Source organism: Danio rerio, chromosome 9, assembly GCF_049306965.1.
Source record: "Danio rerio strain Tuebingen ecotype United States chromosome 9, GRCz12tu, whole genome shotgun sequence".
Taxonomy (NCBI): Eukaryota; Metazoa; Chordata; class Actinopteri; order Cypriniformes; family Danionidae; genus Danio; species Danio rerio.
In genome coordinates, this window is record NC_133184.1 from 21,171,811 (window position 1) to 21,193,469 (window position 21,659).

General features: G+C 40.2%; 1 protein-coding gene across 7 annotated transcripts in view; it reads right to left on the bottom strand.

Annotated features, from left to right (window-relative positions):
- The window catches only part of tmprss3a (transmembrane serine protease 3a), a 66,817-nt gene that overhangs the window by 14,096 nt on the left and 31,062 nt on the right, over positions 1 to 21,659 (bottom strand). For 6 of the 7 annotated variants that reach the window (XM_073912592.1, XM_073912594.1, XM_073912595.1 and 3 more), the window contains 5 exons: positions 20,714 to 20,948; positions 19,562 to 19,666; positions 14,693 to 14,806; positions 14,496 to 14,619; positions 10,444 to 10,572 (listed from right to left, as the gene is read on the bottom strand). In XM_073912592.1, the coding sequence (XP_073768693.1) occupies positions 10,444 to 10,572; positions 14,496 to 14,619; positions 14,693 to 14,806; positions 19,562 to 19,666; positions 20,714 to 20,948 (707 nt within the window). Of the gene's footprint in view, positions 1 to 10,443; positions 10,573 to 14,495; positions 14,620 to 14,692; positions 15,788 to 16,046; positions 17,149 to 19,561; positions 19,667 to 20,713; positions 20,949 to 21,659 lie in introns of those variants that run through there. The other variant, XM_073912596.1, reaches the window with a different exon arrangement.

The following is a 21,659-nucleotide window of genomic DNA, read 5'->3' on the forward strand; positions in this document are numbered from 1 at the left end:
AAACCAATGTTTGAAGGTAAGCTGATATAATGTTAAAGGGTCACGAAACACCAAAACACATTTTTTTAACATATATGTGTCACATATGTGTCCCACACTGCTAAAAACACTATTAGGACACCTATATTTCACTAAGAAGTAAAAATTTGTTGTTTTTACGTTATTTCGAGCAAATTCGTACTTCCGGTTTGAAACTAGTTTTTGAAGCTGCGTCACGGTCATGAGATCTTAGCGTGTATTCTAGCTTGTAGACTGGATGTCTGTACCTGGGAGTCCCGTATTACGTCTCTGAGTGTGTTGCATTGATTCATGAGTATGGCTTGGTTCAAACCAATCAGCGCGCTCTATTAAGTATGCCCTGCAACTACATTAATATGCATGCTAGCTTTCTTAGACTGTACCTGAAACAGTGTTCAGATGGCAGAGAGACGGCACACGTCGTGTTGCCAAAAAAAGTGGGAACAGAATAAGAATTGTTTGGAGATACGGGTCGTCAGTGTTGCTTTTATAATGTGCTGCAGGGAAGCTTTTGTTTTCATCCTCTCTCTATGAGAGCGCTGCTGGACTCGCGTGTGGATCCGTGCACGCGACGCGCGGCAGAAATACGTTTGTTTGGAACATTTTTTACTCGAGAGCATTTCTCATATGAAAATTGTGAAATCCGGATTTGCCACTCGTCTCCTTTAAAAAAAGACGAAGCTTTAGTATGTGCTGATTGTCCTGTCTACAGATTTGGTAAATGTGTGCGATCAGTGCCCTTTCTTTGTTCTCACGTGAACACTGTAAGCAAACTATTGCCGACCGTCGTGTTTAATTTTTGCCGCATTTTGTGACAGGATAGTCTACACACACGGCTTTCTGACCTACTGAGTGCTTCTGAGTTACAGAGAAATGCAGAGGTTTTTTTCTCATATACGACGTGCAGTATCAAACATTTCACCATCATTAAACACACTGTCTTTCTCCTCTGCGTGTGTGTTTGTTTTTCCTTGGTCCACAGCGCGTGCCCAAATGGCAACTCCCATTTTTATTGAAACCCTTTCCATTTTCCCTCTCCCGACATTCCCACCCAAACAGAGTTAAATACACTCACTTTCCTGACTTTTTCCAAACTACAGGTGTGAAACATCCTGCTGAAACAGGAGGTTTCATGGCCCTTTAAGCCTTAACTGACTTAATGAGAATGATGTTTTTTAATGAAATCCCTTTATATTTTACTTCACACCTTTCCTCCATTGATTGACGTCCATTTAGAATGCAAATTTGATGCCCCTGGTATAAATGAAAAGTTGAATCGGATCTTCTCTCAGGACCTGAAGTGGGACACTCACATTGACTTCATTGTCAAAAAAGCTCAACAGAAGCTGTACTTCCTTCATCAGCTGGAGAAGTTCAACCTTCCAAATGAGCTGCTGAAAGGGTTCTACACTCCCATCACTGAATCAGTCCTTCCCTGCAGAAAAATCCAGCTTAAACCAGCCTAGGCTGGTTGGCTAGTTTTAGCTGGTTGACCAGTCTGGTTTTAGAGGGGTTTTGGCCATTTCCAGGCTGGTTTCCAGCCATTTCCAGTCTGGTCTTAGCTGGTCAGGCTGGAAAAGGACCAGCTAAATCCAGCTAAAACCAGCTTCACCAGCCTGGTTTAAGCTGGACATAGCTGGTTTTGGCTGGACTCCTAGCCTTTCTAGGCTGATCAAGCTGGTTTTAGCTGGTCATCTCCCAGCCTGACCAGCTAAGACCAGCCTGGAAATGGCCAAAAACCCTCTAAAACCAGGCTGGTCAACCAGCTAAAACCAGCCAACCAGCCTAGGCTGGTTTAAGCTGGATTTTTCTGTAGGGTCTGCACTTCAATAACTGTCTGGTTTAGTTTAGCTACCAAATCTGACCTCGGAAGGCTATGTTTTATAGTTCAGACTGCTGAGCAAATCACTGGTAAAACCCTCCCTACTCTGCAAGAACTTTACTTTTTCAGAGCGAGCAGAAGGGCTGCCAAAATCACTCTGGACCCCTCACACCCAGCACACTGCTTCTTTGAACTTTTACCCTCTGGTCGATGCTACAGAGCACTGCGCACCAGAACAGCCCAACACAGAAACAGTTGCTTCCCTCAAGCAATCCATCTCATAAATGTGAAACAAAACAACACTTTTTATACACATATACACTTATTTACCTAACAACATACTTAACATGCCGATTTGCACATAACATCGGCACATATAACATTGCATATAGTAATATACCTGTACATACACTTGTCAGTTTGTATATTTGCATTCACTACTTCTGTTTCTAAAATATATTTATTATCTTTTTTTTTTGTCCTGTCTCTGCAATTCTGTTGCACTGTTGAAGCTCTGTCATGAAAACAAATTTCTCATTTGTGCGAACATACCTCACGATAAAGCTCTTTCTGATTCTTTGTTGTTGTCACCACACTTTTTACACATTTACTCTTAGAGCTCATGATGACCATACTGAACTTTATTACAGTAGATAATTAAAGGGATAGTTCACCCAAAAACTGGAAATTCAGTCATCATTTACTCTCCCTTTATTCGTTGCAAACCTGTTTGAGTTTCTTTGTTCTGTTGAAAACTAAAGAAAATAACCATTGACATCCATTGTGCGAAAACAAATACTATGATGAAAGTGAGTACATAATGAAAGCATTTGTGTTTAGTGTGAACTATACCTTTAAATTCCATAGTATTTGTTTTTCTAACTGTTAATGTCAGTGGTTACGGGTTTGTAGCTTTCTTTAAAACATCTTTTGTGTTCAAGTGAAGAAAGAAACTCAGAGATTATAACCACTTGAGGGGGAGTAAATAGTGATTCCTTTTAAGATAGCACAGCATTTGAATAGCATAGTATGAGTACGCTGTAAGTCCTCCAGGGATGTTTCTATTGAACTGCCAAGTCATAAAAAAATGAAATTAGTTGTGATTAAGTCACACGATTGTGTTGTACCTAATTTTGATAAATTACACGTAAATACAGCAGCATTTAATGAATCTGCTTATAGAAAATAAGGAGCAAAGGTTTTGCATCAGTTGTGTTTTGTCACTGATGAATCATTTTCTATTATAGATTTAGTTATGTTTTTTACTGACATGCCCACAACTAAAACTTGTAATAGCAGCCTAGCGTTCACATGCATTCAACTCTAAAGCATCTGACATGGCTTGAAAGCACCATTACACATTACATGATTTTAGTAAGAATCACTGTTTAAGTTCCTTTATGTTTTCGGTCCAAGAAGATAGTGAATGACACTTTTTTGGAACTGGAGTCATATTACCCATCAGAGGTAACCTCAGTGTGTGTCTTAGACACTTTTGGGAGTTCCCTAGATGACCAATCATACTGAAGAGTAATAGAATGGGCCAATGAATGCTTATGAGATGGCAGAGCACAGCTACGCAGATTCTGGTGATTAATTATTATCAGAGTTTATAACCTGCGCATATTGAGAGCGCATTTAGACTTATTGTTTCAGACAGCCTCATTGTCTTACTTGCATTTTCCTGTCTATTGGGCATTTCGTTAGATGCCTAAAATAGCAGATTTCTTTAAGAGCAGATTTCCCTAAAAGAACAACACGACAGAGCAGCAAATCTTTTTAAAGATGTCATTGCGACTGTGTGTTTCTGGTTGTGGTGGTTTCCTCTCTCACACAATGATGGGCACAAGTATTGCATCACATGCTTGGGGGTCCAGCATGTAGTTGCGGTGCTCATGGACCATAAGTCAGTTAAAACTTGGGCAGGCCTGAGGATTATAGTTACAGCTAATCCGAGGCTTTCAGGCCCATAGACCCCTCACTCCTCCACAGTACACTTTAAGATTTAAGCGTGTGTGATGGTTCATCCTCTGGGATGTCTGTGCTTATGCTCCATGACAACAGCATCAGAGGGTGGGCTGTCATGTTTTGATGACAGTTCAGATTCGCTTTCTCCCTCCTGTGTGGTAAGTAAGGTCTCGAAGCAGGAATCAGATATGATAGCTGTGTTTTCCTGGCCAGTTTCAGTGGTAGGTCTGGAGGTAACTTCACCACCAGCCTCTTTGAGTCTCCAAGGCTTCCTCTGCCTTGCCTGCTATGGCCAACCTACCAGCGCTACCAAACGCAGGCACTGGCCGAGCTGCACAAGAGTGGTTCCTCCCCAGGCCTTATGCATGAGCTCCGCACGGTGACCGATTATGCTCCTATGACCACCAAGTTGGCCGTCTGTGCCATGGGAAGGACGATGGTCACATTAGTGGCCCAGCAACACCACTTCTGGTTGAACCTGGCCGATATGTGCAATGGTAACAAAGCTCACTTTTCCATATGCCAGGCCAGCCTATTCAGCAACACCATCTGGGACATTACCCAGGAGTTTTTGGCAGTGAGAGAGCAGTCGAGTGCGATTGGAGAGGTCATCTTCCGGTGGGCTCCTAAATCTGCTCCTCCTCCTGTCTCATTCTTTTCGACAGCTCCTTGCTGAGAGCGTCCACCTGCGGCTTCAATATCTGCTCCAGCTCTGCAGCTCGTTCCACCAGCTAAGTGGCAGTACCAAGCCCCTCGCAGGCAGCAGATGCCCCCGCCCCAGGGTGCTGTTAAGTCTGGTAAACGGACCATAAAGCGCCCCTCAGACAGGCTGCCCGGAGAGACCGGGACCTGCTCTTTCCCTGGTGTGAGGCTGGGAAACATTTCACAGCATCAAGCTGCTGGCTTAATAACTGGTGGCACCCACATTTTCAAAAAAAAAGAGCAGAATTTCCTCTCTCCGGGTGTGCAAGCCAGAGTACTGCCAGTCTGGAATGCGTTGCCTTCTAGCTCTCAGCGCCGGTGCATTTCGCTACATGCTACAAGAGTGCCAGAAGACAGGCTCCTTTTTCTAACTCCTCCAGCCACCTCGTTTGATCCAGGGAGGGTGGTTAGAGACCCTTGCTTATGTTCAGCTCTTCCCCTGGACATGCCACTTCCCCAGTTGAGCATTTCCATTCCCATCATGTGGGCCCTGCCAGCCTGATTTACACAGCCTGGCCTGTCAAAGTAGCTCATTCAAGCAATTAGACTATGGAGCTATGTGATTCAGTTCACCAAATGGGCGTGTATTTCAGAAAGGTCTATTTTGTGTCCGCCCCTGTCGTTTTTGAGGAGATTGCTGTCCTCCGGGCAAAGGATGCAATCAAGCTGGTCCCTCCAGCTGAGATGAATAGCGGGCTCTATTGAGCTGGACTCAATCTCCATGACTCTTTGGTAAGGTGCCGAGATGATGCTAATCTGTTTGAAACAGATCGATGGGAAAACAGTGGTATTACTGAAACAATTTCAGAGGCTCCTGGGACATATGGCATCCACATCGCCGCTTGAATGGCTTCATATGAGACCAATTCAACACTGGCTTCATGAACGAGTCTTCAGATGGGCATGGCATACGGGTGCGCACCGGGTGACCATCACTCTTCTGTGTTGCTGCACGCTCAGTCCTTGGACAGACCTTGCTTTTCTACAAACTGGATTGTCCTTAGAACAATTGACCAAGCATGTTGCCATCACAGATGTTTCCAGTACGGGCTGGGGGGTTAATTGCAAAGAGCATGTAGCTGCAGGTTTGTAGACTAGATCCCAACTGCATTGGCATATCAATTGTCTGAAGCTGTTGACAGTGTTTTAACCAGTGCTGGAGGGACAACAGCACGGCAATGGTAGCTTTTGTTCCTGGGAGAATGGAGACTCCACCCCAGTGCGGTCCAGCTAATATGGGAGCGCTTCAAGTAAGCCCAGGTTGACCTGTTTTCTTCTCATGAAAACACCCATTGGCAGCTGTTTTATTCACAATCCGAGGCCCTTCTTGGCACGGATCCACTAGCTCACAGCTGATACCCCCAAACCCCCCCCCTTTCTGTGCAAGGTCATGGAGGATTAAGGCTCTGTTACACTAATGCATTTTAGTTTGAAAACGCCTACGTTTTGCTACGGTTATGCCATCCGTCCACCCTACGCTGGAGTTTTCGAGTGCCGAAAACGGAGCGTTTTGGAAACGCTGAAGAGTCCGTCTTCATTCTAAAATGCTGCTGCTTTGTCTCAGTGTGGATGGGAGAAAACAGAGACATCTGAAAATGGAGGCAGGGCTGCCGACATTCGCCTCTTTAATTAGGGGTTTTTCCTCAATATTAAGTAGCCTACACACACAGTTCAGTCCTGCATCCTCTCCTTGCAAGTTCAGACTTTGCAAGTTTGATATAGAAAATGTCATGACATGTCCGGTAAATCTTCAAAGGGAACATGTACTTTATAACCGTATTCACTTCATCCTGGCTACGTTGTTTCACTATATCTTAATAGTAAATTCAAAACATGATATGAGAAACTGCTATTTTCATTTTGATATTAACAACTTAACAGACAGCTGAAATGTTGAGGCGTTGTGCAGCATATATGAGTGTCATCTCCACTGTAGGAGTATTCATAACAAAACAGAGTCTATAACATTACTGCCTCCTTTAATTTTCAGTGAAAATATGAAACATACCCTCTCTTTTGCTGAATATCAGTTTTAATAATCAATAATGGCCATAACACTATGATGTACAATAAGTTTATACATTAAAGGAAATAAAGGCAAACAATCAGTCAATATACAGAATGTACGTGGTTCCATTAATTATTAACTTGTCTTTGCTCTTAGCCAAAACACATTACCCGAGAACAAGTAATAGATTCAAGTGACTAAAGTCAGAGAATATGTTGTTAGACGAATTAAATATCACATTTATCAAATATAGTGAGATTAGATCCAGCGGGAGATCCTTTATGAACACTCCGAGAACAGCTCTCCTCTGGGTAGACAAAAGGGGCAGATCCAGCCCTCTTTATGCTATGTCACTTTCATACTCTCTGCTTTTACTGTATGTGGACCACAATGTTAAGATAAGATCTTGTGGACCGCACATAAGATCTTCTGAGCAGCTCTTTGTCTGTTATGGGAGTTGGCAGAAGGGATGTGCCGCATCTAAACAGAGGTTTGCCCACTGGACAGTTGATGCCATCACTCTCGCTTATCAGTGCCAGGCCGAGCCTTGTTCTCCGGGAATAAGAGCACACTCGACAAGGTGTATTGCCTTCTCTTGGGGGTTAGCATGCAGCGCCTCTTTAACAGACATCTGTAGAGCTGCAGGCTGGGTGACACCTAATACATTTGCGAGATTTTATAATCTTCAAGTGAAGTCGGTTTCCTCCTAGTAACACCAGTCAATCAGGAGGATGCTAAAGCTCGGTGTCAAAATGCTTGCCGTACCACTTTCCCTAACCCGGAGATACATGCACTTTTTATTGCTCTGCTTAGCGAGTTCCCCCCCTGGTGAACCCTAGAGAGTTCCTCAGAGGCCCCCCGCACCCGACTTGGCAAAGGAGCCATGTGCCTGGCCCAGTGCTATGTCCGGCTTGGTCTACACGCATGCTGGAAATCGATGCCAGTTATGCAAAATCCCAAGTGATGAACCCATATGCATCATTTAGCCACGGAGTGTTCACACTCTGCTTAGCGAGGATGAACTCCGTCTCTGTAAAGAATGCTGTGCTTTTTTCTCGCTGTGACTTTCAAATGTCTCTTGTGAATTCTGCAATCCACTGAAAATGGCTTTAGGTATTTAGATATTTTCTTTAGGAGGTTTATTAAAATAACTCTTCTAAGGTGTTTTGATGTACAGTAAGCAGGTTTTGCTTTTATCGATCAAGATTCAGTGTTTAGCAGATGTTAAGTCAACCCAGCTTTCTGGAATACCCTCCTGGCCCATAATAACACTGCAACAAAGAATGAATAAAGTCGAGCTGCCTTCTTGTTATCTAAAATCCAAGATTGTAAAACTAAGTAAAGCTAAAAGTTAACTAGCTAGCCAGTTTATCCAATATCATGGTATGGGCCCCAGGAGTGTCAGGTTAAAAGCAAAGGTGGAACCAAATGCAAAATGGCCTGGAGAAAAAGTACATTTACTACAGGTGAAAACAAAACAGGAGAAAAGTCCGCACAATAGGGTTAGACAGAAACAGGAGAACAGGCAGTTCAGGGATGAGGTCACTCAAGGCTTGTGGTAACACTGAAATCACCAGAAACTAAAAGTAAAGGATTAAAGAAACCTGCTTAGAAAGCAAGATAAGAACCAACACATACATATAAAAACAAGACAACAGTAGAAACAAGAAAAACAGTATGAAAGCAAAAACCTGCTAAACAAAGTCTAGAGAGAAAAAAAACAAAAACGAAAAAATCCTAGAAACAGTTAACTGGTGCTAATATACACAAAATGGCAAAACAAAAGACTACAACCTTGCTGTAGCTAAAAAAATAAAAAAGGATTAAATAAAAAAAGGTTAAGCAACTAGAAAAAGATCTAAGACTAAGGGCCCTATCATACACCTGGCACAATGCGGCACAAGGCGCAATTCTTGTTTCCTAGTTTCAGCTCAATGCAAGTGACGTTTTGACGTTTTGCACCACACTGTTTAAATAGCAAATGCATTTGCGCTCATATGTGCACCCATAGGTGTTGTGGTCTAAACAAAAAAGATGTGTGTTAAGATGCATTGTTAGCGCATGGGTATTTTTTGGAATAGACTGCACAATAGACCAGCTGAGAGCAGGTCTAAAGTCCAGCGCAGAGCGCGTTAGTTGTGCGCCTCGCTTAAACATTGCTTAATACACACAGGATGTACAGCAATACGCAAATATCCTATTTAGAAATTAAGAAATAGTTTCGAAACAAATCTTTTCTCTTAAAAAATTAAATTAATTATGTAGGTTAATGGATGTCCGTGCATACAACACGTTTCTTTATCAACCAAAGAGAGTCAAAGTAAAGAATGAGGAGGCTCATTCTCTCTTTCTCGCGCTGCAGATGGTCTGTTTAACTCGCTAGTGAATCGCTCAGTTTTTCCACTTACAAAGTCTGCTATGTAAATAGCAAATGCGCTATGGCGCAACACAACAACTTTTAAAGGAAATGGGAGATGAGACTGATTGGTTTATTCCTAAAACACACCTATAATTCATTAAGAGAATAAGCTCAACCCTGTTATACTTTGCCCCTCGGTGCAAAATGGATTTTCAAATTTTTAAAATAGCAAAAAAGTGGATTCCGACACGGCTTCTTTTGCGCCCTGCACTTTGGACTTTACGTCTAGATCATCAAAATAGAGCCATAAAACTAGATTTAGGCTAGAACTAATCTAAACACAGAAACAAAACTAGAACAGGACACAAGCTAGAAAAAGAACGAGGTACAGGTGAAAAACTGTAGACAAACCTGGACTAACGAGGAGACAGGACAAAGAGAGCACATGGCCAAAAAAAACAAAAAAACAAATGAATTCAAACTGCCCTTCCCTAGCTTACTTTGCTCATTCTTGTTCCCTCAGAGGTGCATCATTGATTAAGTTACTGAAGTGTCCACTACTGGTAGAACATAGGAATGGGTTTAAGTCACCATCGGTGAACAGCGCTTTCATTTCTAAAGCCAATAGCAGCCCTTTTTGTTGAGCAGGTTGAGACAATGACCAATCATAGGGATGTAAGACCTTGCCTGTCAGTGCTCAAAAAACAAGCGAGATAATATTCACATTAGTTTATTTGCTATAAATGCTCATGCTGTCTTCTGTGCATGTGTTGGAGTTTTGTTTGATACATTCAGAAAGAGTACAAGTTACTGAAGTGTCCACTACTGGCGGAACATATGAATGGGTTTATGTGGAATCCCCGAAACCCTTGAGCACTGTTATGACGTTACAATCCCGTTGCATTCTGGGACATAGGAGTGGACATATGAAGCTGACTCTCTCTCTCGATCAAAATCGAGGGATCAAGTGTATGTCCATGTAAGCTTCCATTGTTCACTTGGTGAAGTGGAACACCCTTTAAAATGGCTGTGGAGGCTCAGGTGAGGGAACAAAGAAAGGAAAGTTTGTCAGTGGATGTCTAAAGGTGGAATAGAATGCACCCACAGACTAGTAAGTTATTTTTTTTCCCTGGTTTTCCACAATTGGCACATTGTGATATGATGTTAGCAATTCATACACAGCTTTCAAACATGAGGAAATCAAGAGAGAAGTGGTAATAGATTATAATTAAAACTAGTAGAGAGCCATTTAAAATCATGAATTGAGTAGGTATGTTCTATATATTATCAATATGAGTGGTATGGCAGTTTAATAGTTTTAGTGTGTTTTGGTACACATTTAATTTGGATTTATTTGTTTTAATATGCCACCAATTGTAAGCCGAAAAAGAAAGAAAGAAAGAAAGAAAGAAAGAAAGAAAGAAGGAAAGAAAGAAAGAAAGAAAATAATACAGTTTTCTTTGACACTAAAAGAATTTCCATTGCAATCATTTGTAACAACTTATGTGATGGTTTCTCTTGCTTATTTCCCCAGCAGGCAGCCATTACAAAGAGATTGATTTGTACCTGGAATTAGTTATGTTGTGTATCTTGACTGGTTGCTGAAAACTTGTTTGGTTCAGTCCTATTGATATCAGGTTATTCTGGTAATCCTGCTCAATAAAGGACAGAGGAAGAGCTTTTGACTCCACAAACCTTAAAGAGATGGAGAAAAGTAAAGTAGCTTTAAAACATTATGTTATGGCATTAGCAATAGCACAGTGGTAGCATGCAATATAGCATAAAGCGTTCATGGCCCTGTTTCCATCTGGCATTAATGTGTTGAGATGTGATGTATGGCTGTATCTTCCAAATATAAGGGCCGGCCAAGGACCATATATATATTTTTTAAATTATGTCCAGATATGTAAAGCTATGAAATTCAGTTGAGTGTTCTTACGTTTTCACATTGCTGAATATAGTCTGTAAAATGTATGCTTATATATCCAAGGAATGTATAATGTTTTCCATAGATCTATTAATGTCCATTAAGCAGTTTGGTTGAAAGTTGTATTGTTCCTTTCCCCCTTACTGCCTGAGTGGCCTACAGACATTTGGAATGTTGTTATGCTGTGAGTTGTGGGATGGAGAGTTACAATGGGTGAAAAGTCTTCCTAAAGTTCTCAGTGGATCTGTGTGACAAAGCCTACGTTTGTCAAGCCTGTGGCCTCAAGGAACTGAATTTGAAACCCTTGATGTAACTGAAATGTTGAATCTGAGCTTCTTTGCTGTTGGCTGTTATATATAGTGTAATAGTTATCGTGTAAGAGTTGACTGAAGCCTTTTTTACCAGTAACCATGCAATTGAAAGGTTTGAGTTAATCACTTGTGGAAATGAAAGTTTGTTATGGCAAGTTAAAGGTTTAGCCTTATAGTCCTATGTCTCACAGCAAACTACCTGCAAAATACAGTCCATCAAAGCCTCTTGATGCAGATGACCAGGAAAAACATTACTACAATACATCTTTGGTCATTTATCCCTCCTACACCTTTAAGTGGTCTAAATGTATATAAATATATTTAAACATATTGCACCTTTAAAGGGATAGTTAAAGGGATAAAAATGACTCTCCCTCGAATTATTCCAAATCAAAGACTTTCAGTGATCTTCAGGATACAAATTAAGATAATTTGGGTGCTCCCTGAGTTTTTATAGACCACAATGATCCTGACTCGTTCTAGCAAAAATGTTCCAAAAACATAGTTAAAATAGTCTATAGGGCGGTTTACACTTGGTCACTACATGTGTTTTTTTTCTGATAGGATAGCTATCATGATATGGGCATGTTTAAATGCCCTACAAAACGCATTCGAGATGGATATAAGCACTCAGACCAGTTCGGGATGTGGTTAAAACCATATATTGTTTTCAGATGTCCTCAATATGCATAAAACAAAACATGATTTTCTTAAAAATGAATATTGAATGCATTTACAGTTATGAATCATGTCTTGCACATATCTGTATGACAAAAACAGCTTACGTTAGATTACATTCCTGTGAATAATATTAATTAAATAAAGTTCAATGTAATTGATGTTTTATTCAACATAACCGATTTAAATTTAAAGATATCATAGGATTTAAGGATTGGAATCATATCTGTTTAGGGGACACACAATCATATAGTCAAATGTAAATGGATCTGTTTTCAAAAATTAAATAGCTATCCATTCAGAAAAAAATCACAAGAAGTGACCAGGTGAAAACAGGCCGTTTGTGTCTTCAGTGGTTCAATATGAAGCTTCAAGAATGTACTTTTGTGCATGCATAAAACAAAAATAATGACGTTATTCAAAAGTTTCTTCTCCTCTATATCATATAGCGTTCTTGTTCAAATTGAACTACTGAAGGCATATGGTTTGATATTAGGATATTTTCCTGTACATTTTCAAGTCAGGACTATGCTGTTTAAAGATAATCATCCAAAATATCTTCATTTGTCTTTAAGGTATCATGGATGTGAATGACATGAGGGTGAGTAATTAAGAACACAATGTTCTTTTTTTTGGGTAAACTAACCTTTTAACCATTTATTCTGTGAAAATATCCCTGTACTTTGAATTGTAAAGATCAAATATCTGAACTAACTAATTAAGAACAGGAACACTTGATAATTATAAAAAGGGCTGGGAGACTTTGAAACTTATTTTAATGTGCATAAAGCTGGGTTCAGACTACATCATATCAGCCTGAAGAAGTCTGTATGGTATTAATATGCTGTTTATTTGCATTTCGGCTTAGAGGCTTACAATAGATAGACGAACATGCGCTTATTTAATTAATGAAATTCATTCATTCATTCATTCATTCATTCATTCATTCATTCATTCATTCATTCATTCAGTCAGTAATTTTTCTTTGGCTTAGTCCCTTTATTCATCAGGGGTTGCAACAGTGGAATCAACCGCCAACTTATCCAGCACATGTTTTACACAACGGATGCCCTTCCAGCTGTAACCCAGTACTGGGAAATATCCATACACTCTCACATGCAAACACATACACTACGACCAATTTAGTTTATTGAATTTACTCACAGAATAGCGCATGTCTTTGGACAGTGGGGAAAACCAAAGCACCCAAAGGAAACCCACGCCAACATGGGGAGAACATGCAAACTCCACACAGAAATGCCAACTGGCCCAGTCAGGACTAGAACCAGCAAACTTCGTACTGTGAGGCGACAGTGCTAACCACTAAGCCACCATGTCGCCCCTGATTAATGACATTAAATTTTAAAATCTTTATTTGCATGTACAATGTTTTTAAGTGAAGTTTTTTTATCAACTAATTTCGAGAGGATCACATGCTTATGATTTATCACAGCCGGTCTCGTAATAACTAATCATGATCGGCCAAACATACGAGTCCTAAGCTACAATAAATAACCAGTCTTCAGTCCACTTTATCTTCGCTTGGAAGAAACCCTCCATCCTCAACATCAGGCACGTGCACACATAGGGCTCAACCTGTGCAGTGCACATGCCCTTTTTAGTCTTGGATAGAAAAACAGAAACGGACCAGCCCACCAGGAATTCTTCTGATCCTCCCGATTAGCCAATCCAGGCCTGGGAGGAATCCCTGAGCTCTGGATCCCTTGAGGATCAGGGCTCTCTCCCACGGCACCATGCCAAACAAGCTTTTGATAGATCATCAGCTAAGTGTGAACTCTTGAAATACCGTTAACAAATTTATGTTGTTAAATACAACATTATAATATTATGCTCTACGATATTTCAATGAATACATTTCTGACAGAGACCATAGTGTGTCCACAATCAAGCTTTGTAAAGGGGTTTAAGAGAAAACACATTGCTATAATTATTTATACTATTTAGGAGGTAAGATAAAAATATTTTGTGAATACAAAAATTGGAGACAAGATAGCTTGACTTGGGGGCACAGTGGCGCAGTAGGTAGTGCTGTCGCCTCACAGCAAGAAGGTCGCTGGTTCGAGCTTCGGCTGGGTCAGTTGGCGTTTCTGTGTAGAGTTTGCATGTTCTCGCTGCTTTTGTGTGGGTTTCCTCCGAGTGCTCCGGTTTCTCGCACAGTCTAAAGACATGCAGTATAGGTGAATTGGGTAGGCTAAATTGTCTGTAGTGTATGAGTTTGAATGAGTGTGTATGAATGTTTCCCAAAAATGGGTTGCAGCTGGAAGGGCACACACTGCGTGAAAACGTGCTGAATAAGTTTGCGGTTCATTCTGCTGAGGTGACCCAGGATTAATAAAGGGACACAGCCGAAAAGAAAATGAATGAATGAATGAATGATAGCTAGTCTTTAAAAAGAGCTGAGAATTTCTATAGGTGGTACTTCCTATTCAAGTGCCACATAGCAAGTCAGCACAATACATAATTTTACTTCCTAAATCCACGCCTTAAAAAGATTAGGTTTGCACTATTTCACATGATTTTTAGGAAGGAGTGTTCTGACTAACTATCTCCAACTTGCCTCAACATGGAAAAAAAGCTATTAAATCACTTTCTGGTGTGTTAAATCTGCAGGAAAATATGTGATTTGACACATGCAGAGGGTGTGGAAACTAAGGTATTTTACTGAAAATCTGTTTCATTACCTGGAATAGCCAAGCTGCTTACAAGCCGAGAGTGAAAGATTGAAGTTCCAGTTCTCAGCACAAACCGTCCTCCAGACTCCATCATTAAGCACCTGAAGTACAGAGCTCTTTCCACTCAGACGCACTGCACACACACAGACACATGATCAGCCATATACCAAGTGATCATGGCTAATGAAAATGTACTTTGTGCTTACCACAACTGAGCTCATCTTCTCCATGTTCACAGTCAAAATGCCCATCGCACTGTGCTAAGATGCTAATACACCTGGAGGAGAAACATCGAAACTTCCCAGCACAGCTCAGTCCAACTAAAATACAAATATGTCGATAATTGGAGCTTAGTAAATGTGGGATAATTGGGAATTATATGCAATTACTGTTCATTGAAAAATTATTCCTTTCATCATTTTATTGCTCTGTAGCTCGTAAATGTACATCTTAATTATTTAATAACAACCCATCATCTACACTTAAAGACTCTTTGGTAGGCCCACATGCAGGGCTGTGGCCAGGGTTAGACCTCTGCAACTTGAGTTGGAGAGATCTTATGAAGGTTTTCAGATACTGGCTTGTGCAATCTAATACATCTAATCTGTTAATAATTCATGCAGTTCGGTTGGTTCATCTTTGGTAAGGTGTGTTTAGTATTGTAGAAATCTTTTTCTCATAATGGAGGTTACCTTTGTAAAAATGAACAAGCTAAATTAAAATAGCTTTACTTGGGAAAATATTAATGTAATTATAAAGTAAAGTAATACAAGTAAAATTCTAAATGATTCAAGTGGCTCATATTAAAACTAACAAATTATTATTAATAGAGGGGTCCTGGAGTTTGTTTCAGGAAATTAAGAGTTAAAGGGATTGTTGGGCCAAAAATGTTACATTTTCCAAATGTTATTTTCAGTTCCTCATCCTCATGTCTTGTGCGGAACAGAAATTAATTTTGTGGATAACCTTAAAGGGCACATGGCTTACCCCCTTTTTAAGATGTAATATTAATATGATTCTTCTGAGTGTGCCAGTTTAGGTTCAGTTCAAAACACACATCAGATTTTTTTATTATGTGAAAGTGTTATTTTGGTCGCTGTTTTAGGGGTGTGTTGCTTCACATGAAAATTAGTTTTGACTTCTCGCCCAACATAATAAGGGGGCGGAGCCAAGAGCTCCCCTGATTTGTGTTTGGCAACATACAGGCAGACAGAGAGAAGCATCATGAGTGAGAGGACTGGCATTCAGCTGTACATGTACGACTCGGACAGACCAAGCAGAGAGTACAAAATCATTCTTGTCTTTGTATAGATTTACAGCCAACTGTGTGCTAGTTTAAAGTTCCGAGTTTGTACACAGAGACTAGTAACCACGCACACTGAATTAACTTTGACTGAGGCACCGGATGCGCTGCTCAGAGCTGCGACACAGCACACCAGACACGCACATTCCAATGTTATTTAAAATGAAACTATTAAGATGGCACTCTGTGGAGCGGCAGAAATATGAAGTATCCTGTGTCGTGGCTTGGCACTGCGGACAGCCGCCGACTTGAAGCGCTGTTGTGTGTATCCTGATAGATACCTATGTTATGAATTCTAAAATGCATGGTGCTGCGTGGCGCGATGCTGTGTGTCGCCGAGCAGTGCTTCTGGTGTGCGACCTGCAGGCAAGTTTATTTTATTTTCAATGAAGGAACGCGCACGTGAGGCAACGCGCTCGCACTTTGCAGCTGCACCTAGCTAGGATCACAGTGAGCTTCTGTGACCACAAGAAATGCTAACGGCTAAAGTTTAAGGTAGACGCAATGAGAAGTACACATTTGCAAACCTACCTAAAGTTACAAACAATGATTCTGATGAGAGTGATCATGTGATGAATGTTGATCTTGTGTTGAGCTCAATGAGCCTAGCATCTGAAAATAGAGCAAGGGTGTTCCTTTGGTGACATCGCTTTGACTCACACGCTGAAAATGGCGGACGTGATACAACAAACTGAAGATATGGTGATGCACACCTGTCAATCAATATTGGTGGGCGGGGGAACCGCAACGCTAGGTCAAAGTTGTGGTCGATCTAAAAACTGCTCTTATTGGTCCACGTTTTATTGTTGTTAAATTGAAAAAAAAAGAGTGTGTTAATATCACCCCAATATGACGGTCTATACACTATACCTACACACATGTCTGTTCAAACAGCTTGAAAAGTAGATTTTTCACCATAGGTGCCACTTAATGTAATTATTCAAATGTCCAGTTTACTTTCTGGGTTTCAATAATAAGGAAATAATTAATAATTTTAGAAATATTATTGGAGCATTACTTTTGAATACTGAAACAGTTCAACAAATCAACATCACAATCCAGAATTTAAGTCTGTAAAACAGGGACAAGGTCAATAATATTAACAAGCAGTCCAACCAGGCAAACAGGCATATGTCATACAAGTTGCCGACAACACATAACAATAACAATTAAAAAAATCTTAGTAATACTGAAACTGGCAAAACATCATAATTAGATGTCCCCCTTCCCCCAGAAGGACCTCTTAGCATTCACCAGGGACATACACCGGGTTTGTGTTGCTGAAAAATCCTCAATATTGATTTAGATTAATTTGATTTTAATAGGATCAACATAACTAGGGCTAAGCTTCCTGCTTTGTAGATGTTTGGGATTCAGGCCAGTACTTTACAAAGCCATTGTTGGATTTTCCAGGTTGGAAGAAAGGAACACCGTTTATGCTCACGGCTGCCGATTTCCTAATTCAGATGTTCAACTTGACTATTTAACTGAGGTTGATATTTAGATGTTAAGCTCACATTGATATCTCAGTTCTATCAAAATGCCTTCCATACATGACAAGTGAACTGAGCACTTAGATCAGATACAATGTCATCGGGTAGCCCATACAGCAGGAAGACAACAGGTGAAATATATTAAATGATCAGCGAAGGCCAGGATAGCGTCAGACTAAAGTAAGTAGGTTAAGAAGTCAATTGATAGTTGAAAACCAACGAAAAAACAGAAACGGACCAGCCCACCAGGAATTCTTCTGATCCTCCCGATTAGCCAATCCAGGCCTGGGAGGAATCCCTGAGCTCTAGGATCCCTTGAGGATCAGGGCTCTCTCCCACGACACCATGCCAAACAAGCTTTTGATAGATCATCAGCTAAGTGTGAACTCTTGAAATACCGTTAACAAATTTATGTTGTTAAATACAACATTATAATATTATGCTCTACGATATTTCAATGAATACATCTCTGACAGAGACCATAGTGTGTCCACAATCAAGCTTTGTAAAAGGGTTTAAGAGAAAACACATTGCTTTAATTATTTATACTATTTAGGAGGTAAGATTGATTAAGGAATTGGCAGTGGTTTAAGCAGACTGGAATAGAGTTCCTTTGAGAAATTTGAAAGGGGACAATCTTGCCACAACTTTTGTATAAGCTTGAGAGTGTGGGTAATTCCGGGGGTGATCAGAGGCATTTGTGGTTTGGATCCATTGCATTACCCTGTGGTGTAGCTGTTGGGAATGTTACATTTTTTTTCAAAAGCAACAGTCGTTAGTTCCTGGCTCTGTTTGAGAGTCTTTTTGAATTTTCTTCAATATGGCTGTTTCTCAATTTGCGTTCTTCAGTGGTCTTGAGTCCTCGTGTTCTCGTGTAACGTCATCATCAGCTGCCAAAGTTCAGTTTCAATACTCAAGACCGTAAGAACAGAGGATGCATGAAACTTCCCAGGTGCATTCTTGATATCGAGGACGCACCGATGCAGACTTAGGCCGTACTCACACTAGGTACAGTTGCCTCGAACCAGGCCAAAGCACGCTTGTCCCCCCTCCCGTCTCCCCCGACGGCCCACGCTCACACCACAAATGGGCTTCTGCACGCTTACATCATCGCTGCTGCGCTGGTTCAGTGAGAAGCACTCTCTCACTCAGCAGCACAGTAGAGATTTCTCTAGTTATATCGTTTCAGTCATTTGATATGCCGTCAAATATTTCGCCAAACAGTCCTTAGGGATGCGAGGACACGCAGTCAGATATTCAGATATTTCGCCGAACAGATCCGCCACTTTTGGCGCTCATAAACAATCATAAAGCCCTCGTGCTGCAGGAATGAGGAGGTCTGCTGAAGGCGCGCAGCTGTCGTGCAGTGAGGAGTTTGCGTCTTTAATAAACTATGGCAGTTTGCGTTCACTGAACAGTATGAATGTTTAATTAATCCATATGAAACAGTCCCTTAAAAGTCACGTCTCGCTTTCAGTTTCAGGCTTTGGCGCGTTTTGCACTCACACACAAGTGAACTGGGCTCAGGCACACCTCTTCCAACCGGGCCAGGGCTGGCCAAGTAAACCGCGCTTGAGCCCGATTCAGCGCACTCACAGTTCTCAAATGATCCGGCAAACGGGCCTGGGCACGGTACGGATGGCATAGTGTGAGTAGGCTCTTAAGCACCGAACTTGCGCTAGAAGTCCCAGAAGTCATTGCGACTGGAGATGGGAAGCGCAGAATTTTATTTAGATTTATTATTAAAGTTCAGAGATATAACTTATTTAACTTAGGAGTTTCCCTTAATGAGATGTTTAATATAAACATCACCATGGACATCTTAATAAAGGAATAAACACATTAAGGGTGTTTGTTTGCTGAAATGCGTATTAAAATCAGTTTTATTTATATTGTATTTATAAAGTATATTTGTAAAGTTTTTATGCATAGTATATATATTGGAAAGGGGAAAAACAATAAGTCGTTGTATGAATAATGTCATGTTTAAATTATTTACCATTAAAAACGCTTGAAGGTCATGTGACCATCAGAAAGCAATGCGGTTTATGCAAATGTTTGAACAGTGAGAAGAGCAGTGAGTCAGGGGAGAACATGCAAACCATTGAAAGCATAAGCTCTTTTTTTAATGCTTCTCAAGACTTTGCATTATTTATCTCATATTTTTGGATTCATTTTTGAAACAATCATGGTCACCAGCTGCAGATGATATGTGTATTGATTAATCTCTGTATTGACTTTATGATATTCTGTACACTCAGTGGATGTTGAAAACTCACCACCCAGTCCAATGCCAAGCACTATAATGAGAGTGAGAAGGACACAAGTGATGATTAGTATCTCCATCCTGCGTGCAAACAAGCTGCTGCGGAGGGTTTTTTCCTCTGAGAGAACAGACACATGAAACAATAATCAATGAAAAAAGAGATTCATTCATATTTCTGAACTTAGCAGACACTTCAATCACATTGTGTTTACTGGTATTTTCCCCACAGTCTTGACACAAGGTTTTGATGTTGCCATCATGTGATACTAGTTGACCTTCAGAAACAGTGTCTAATTGTGTAGCTAATTAGTGACAAATGCCATGGAAGATCCTCAACTGTTGGGATTTATGTATTGCATGACTGAAATGAAAGCTACTGGATGAGTTAGCTCATTGTGTTTCTGGATGATCATGTGAAATCCAGCAGTTATGAATGTGTGTTTTTAACTTTGTATCAAGGCTATTTTTGTAAACGAAAGTCAACCATAAACTTTGTTGTTAACTAAAATAAAATGTAAAAAAAATCACAAAAAATTAAAAATTAAAGGGCTAACTAAAAATGTACAGGCACGTAAACTATACATGCTTAACTATATACATGATTTTTTATATAATTCAGTCTCTTTTCAAATCATTATTTTACTTTGATTACAAATAGATTGAAACAAAAGTTAATGTAAGCCGTGCAAACAATAAACTTTGCTTTGGTCACACTGAACATGTTCCATTAAATCTGTAAAAAATACAATTATTTAAACTGAAACTTAATATATAAAAATGAAATAAAGGGTTTGTTAGAAAACTAAACTAAACTAAATGAATGATAGATGCAGCCTTTATGATGCAAGCTGAGATTGCATCACTCAGCGATGCAATGTCAAACACAATGCACTCAATGGAGTGAGTGACGTCACTGTGACGGGTAGGGTTAGGGGTGGGGTTAGGTGAGCGGATTAAAAAGCATTGGATGCAGCTCAGATTGCACTGCACCGAGTCTGCAGCCAGACCCCTCTCCAAACCACCATTAAAACTAACTAAACAACTAAAATGTGCAGCACATTTAACAACAGTCTCAAAATAAAAACATTTAAATCTACAATAACCTTGTGTCCTATAAATCTAAAATAGTAGACAACATGACATTCTGATGAAGTGAGATTTGTACCTGTGACAAAGGGCTGGACTTTAGTAACTGGCAATGACAGGCTGGGTTGTGTTGAGTGGGTTTCTGTTAGAGGCTCTTTGGAAGGTACTTCAGATGTGGGTTGGACTTCTGGGACAGGACTGGCACTTGAACCGTCCAGGTGACTGACATTTTGCAGGACATCAACAGAAGACATGTCTGTCTCGGTGACAGAGACCTCCTCTGATTGGTTGGGATATATCTGATGCTCTGTTTCCTGCAGTGGGGAAAAAAAGTTGAACATGTCAAGGTTTTTCCTGTGAATAATATTTCTAAAGGAGCTATTGACATGGAAATGAACCAAATTTTGGCAAAAATTCAAACAATATGACAAGAAGAATTTTTAATTCTTTCTGTAAAAGACTTTTTTGATAACAGCAGCTTAAAGATGCCTCTAAATGAAGTCACATAAATTGCTCAGCTGTGATTTTTTTATCTCAGACCTCAAGAAACTTTGTTTTGTATTTTCTATTGGATTCTAGTGATGTGATTGGCTGAGCCATTCTACAGCTTAATTTTCTCTCTCTGAAAGCATTTAAGAGTTTTCTTGGCTGTGTTTTGGGTCTTGCTGAAATGTCCACCCTGGTTTCATCTTGATCATCCTGCTAATGTAGATATTGAACTGAAGCAGAAAATATAAAAAATGTCACAAAATATAATTTTGAGATTTAGATTCAGGAATTAGTAGATTAGCTTTAATTTATTTTAAATCTACTAACCTGTTATGTCTAATAATATGTTTGAATTTTTATCTTTATTGTTTTTAGTTTCGGCGACGCAGTAGAGCAGTAGGTAGTGCTGTTACCTCACAGCAAGAAGGTTGCTGGTTTGAGCCTCAGCTGGGTCAATTGGCGTTTCTGTGTGGAGTTTGCATGTTCTCCCTGTGTTCACGTAGGTTTCCTCCGGTTTCCCCCACAAGTCCAAAAAC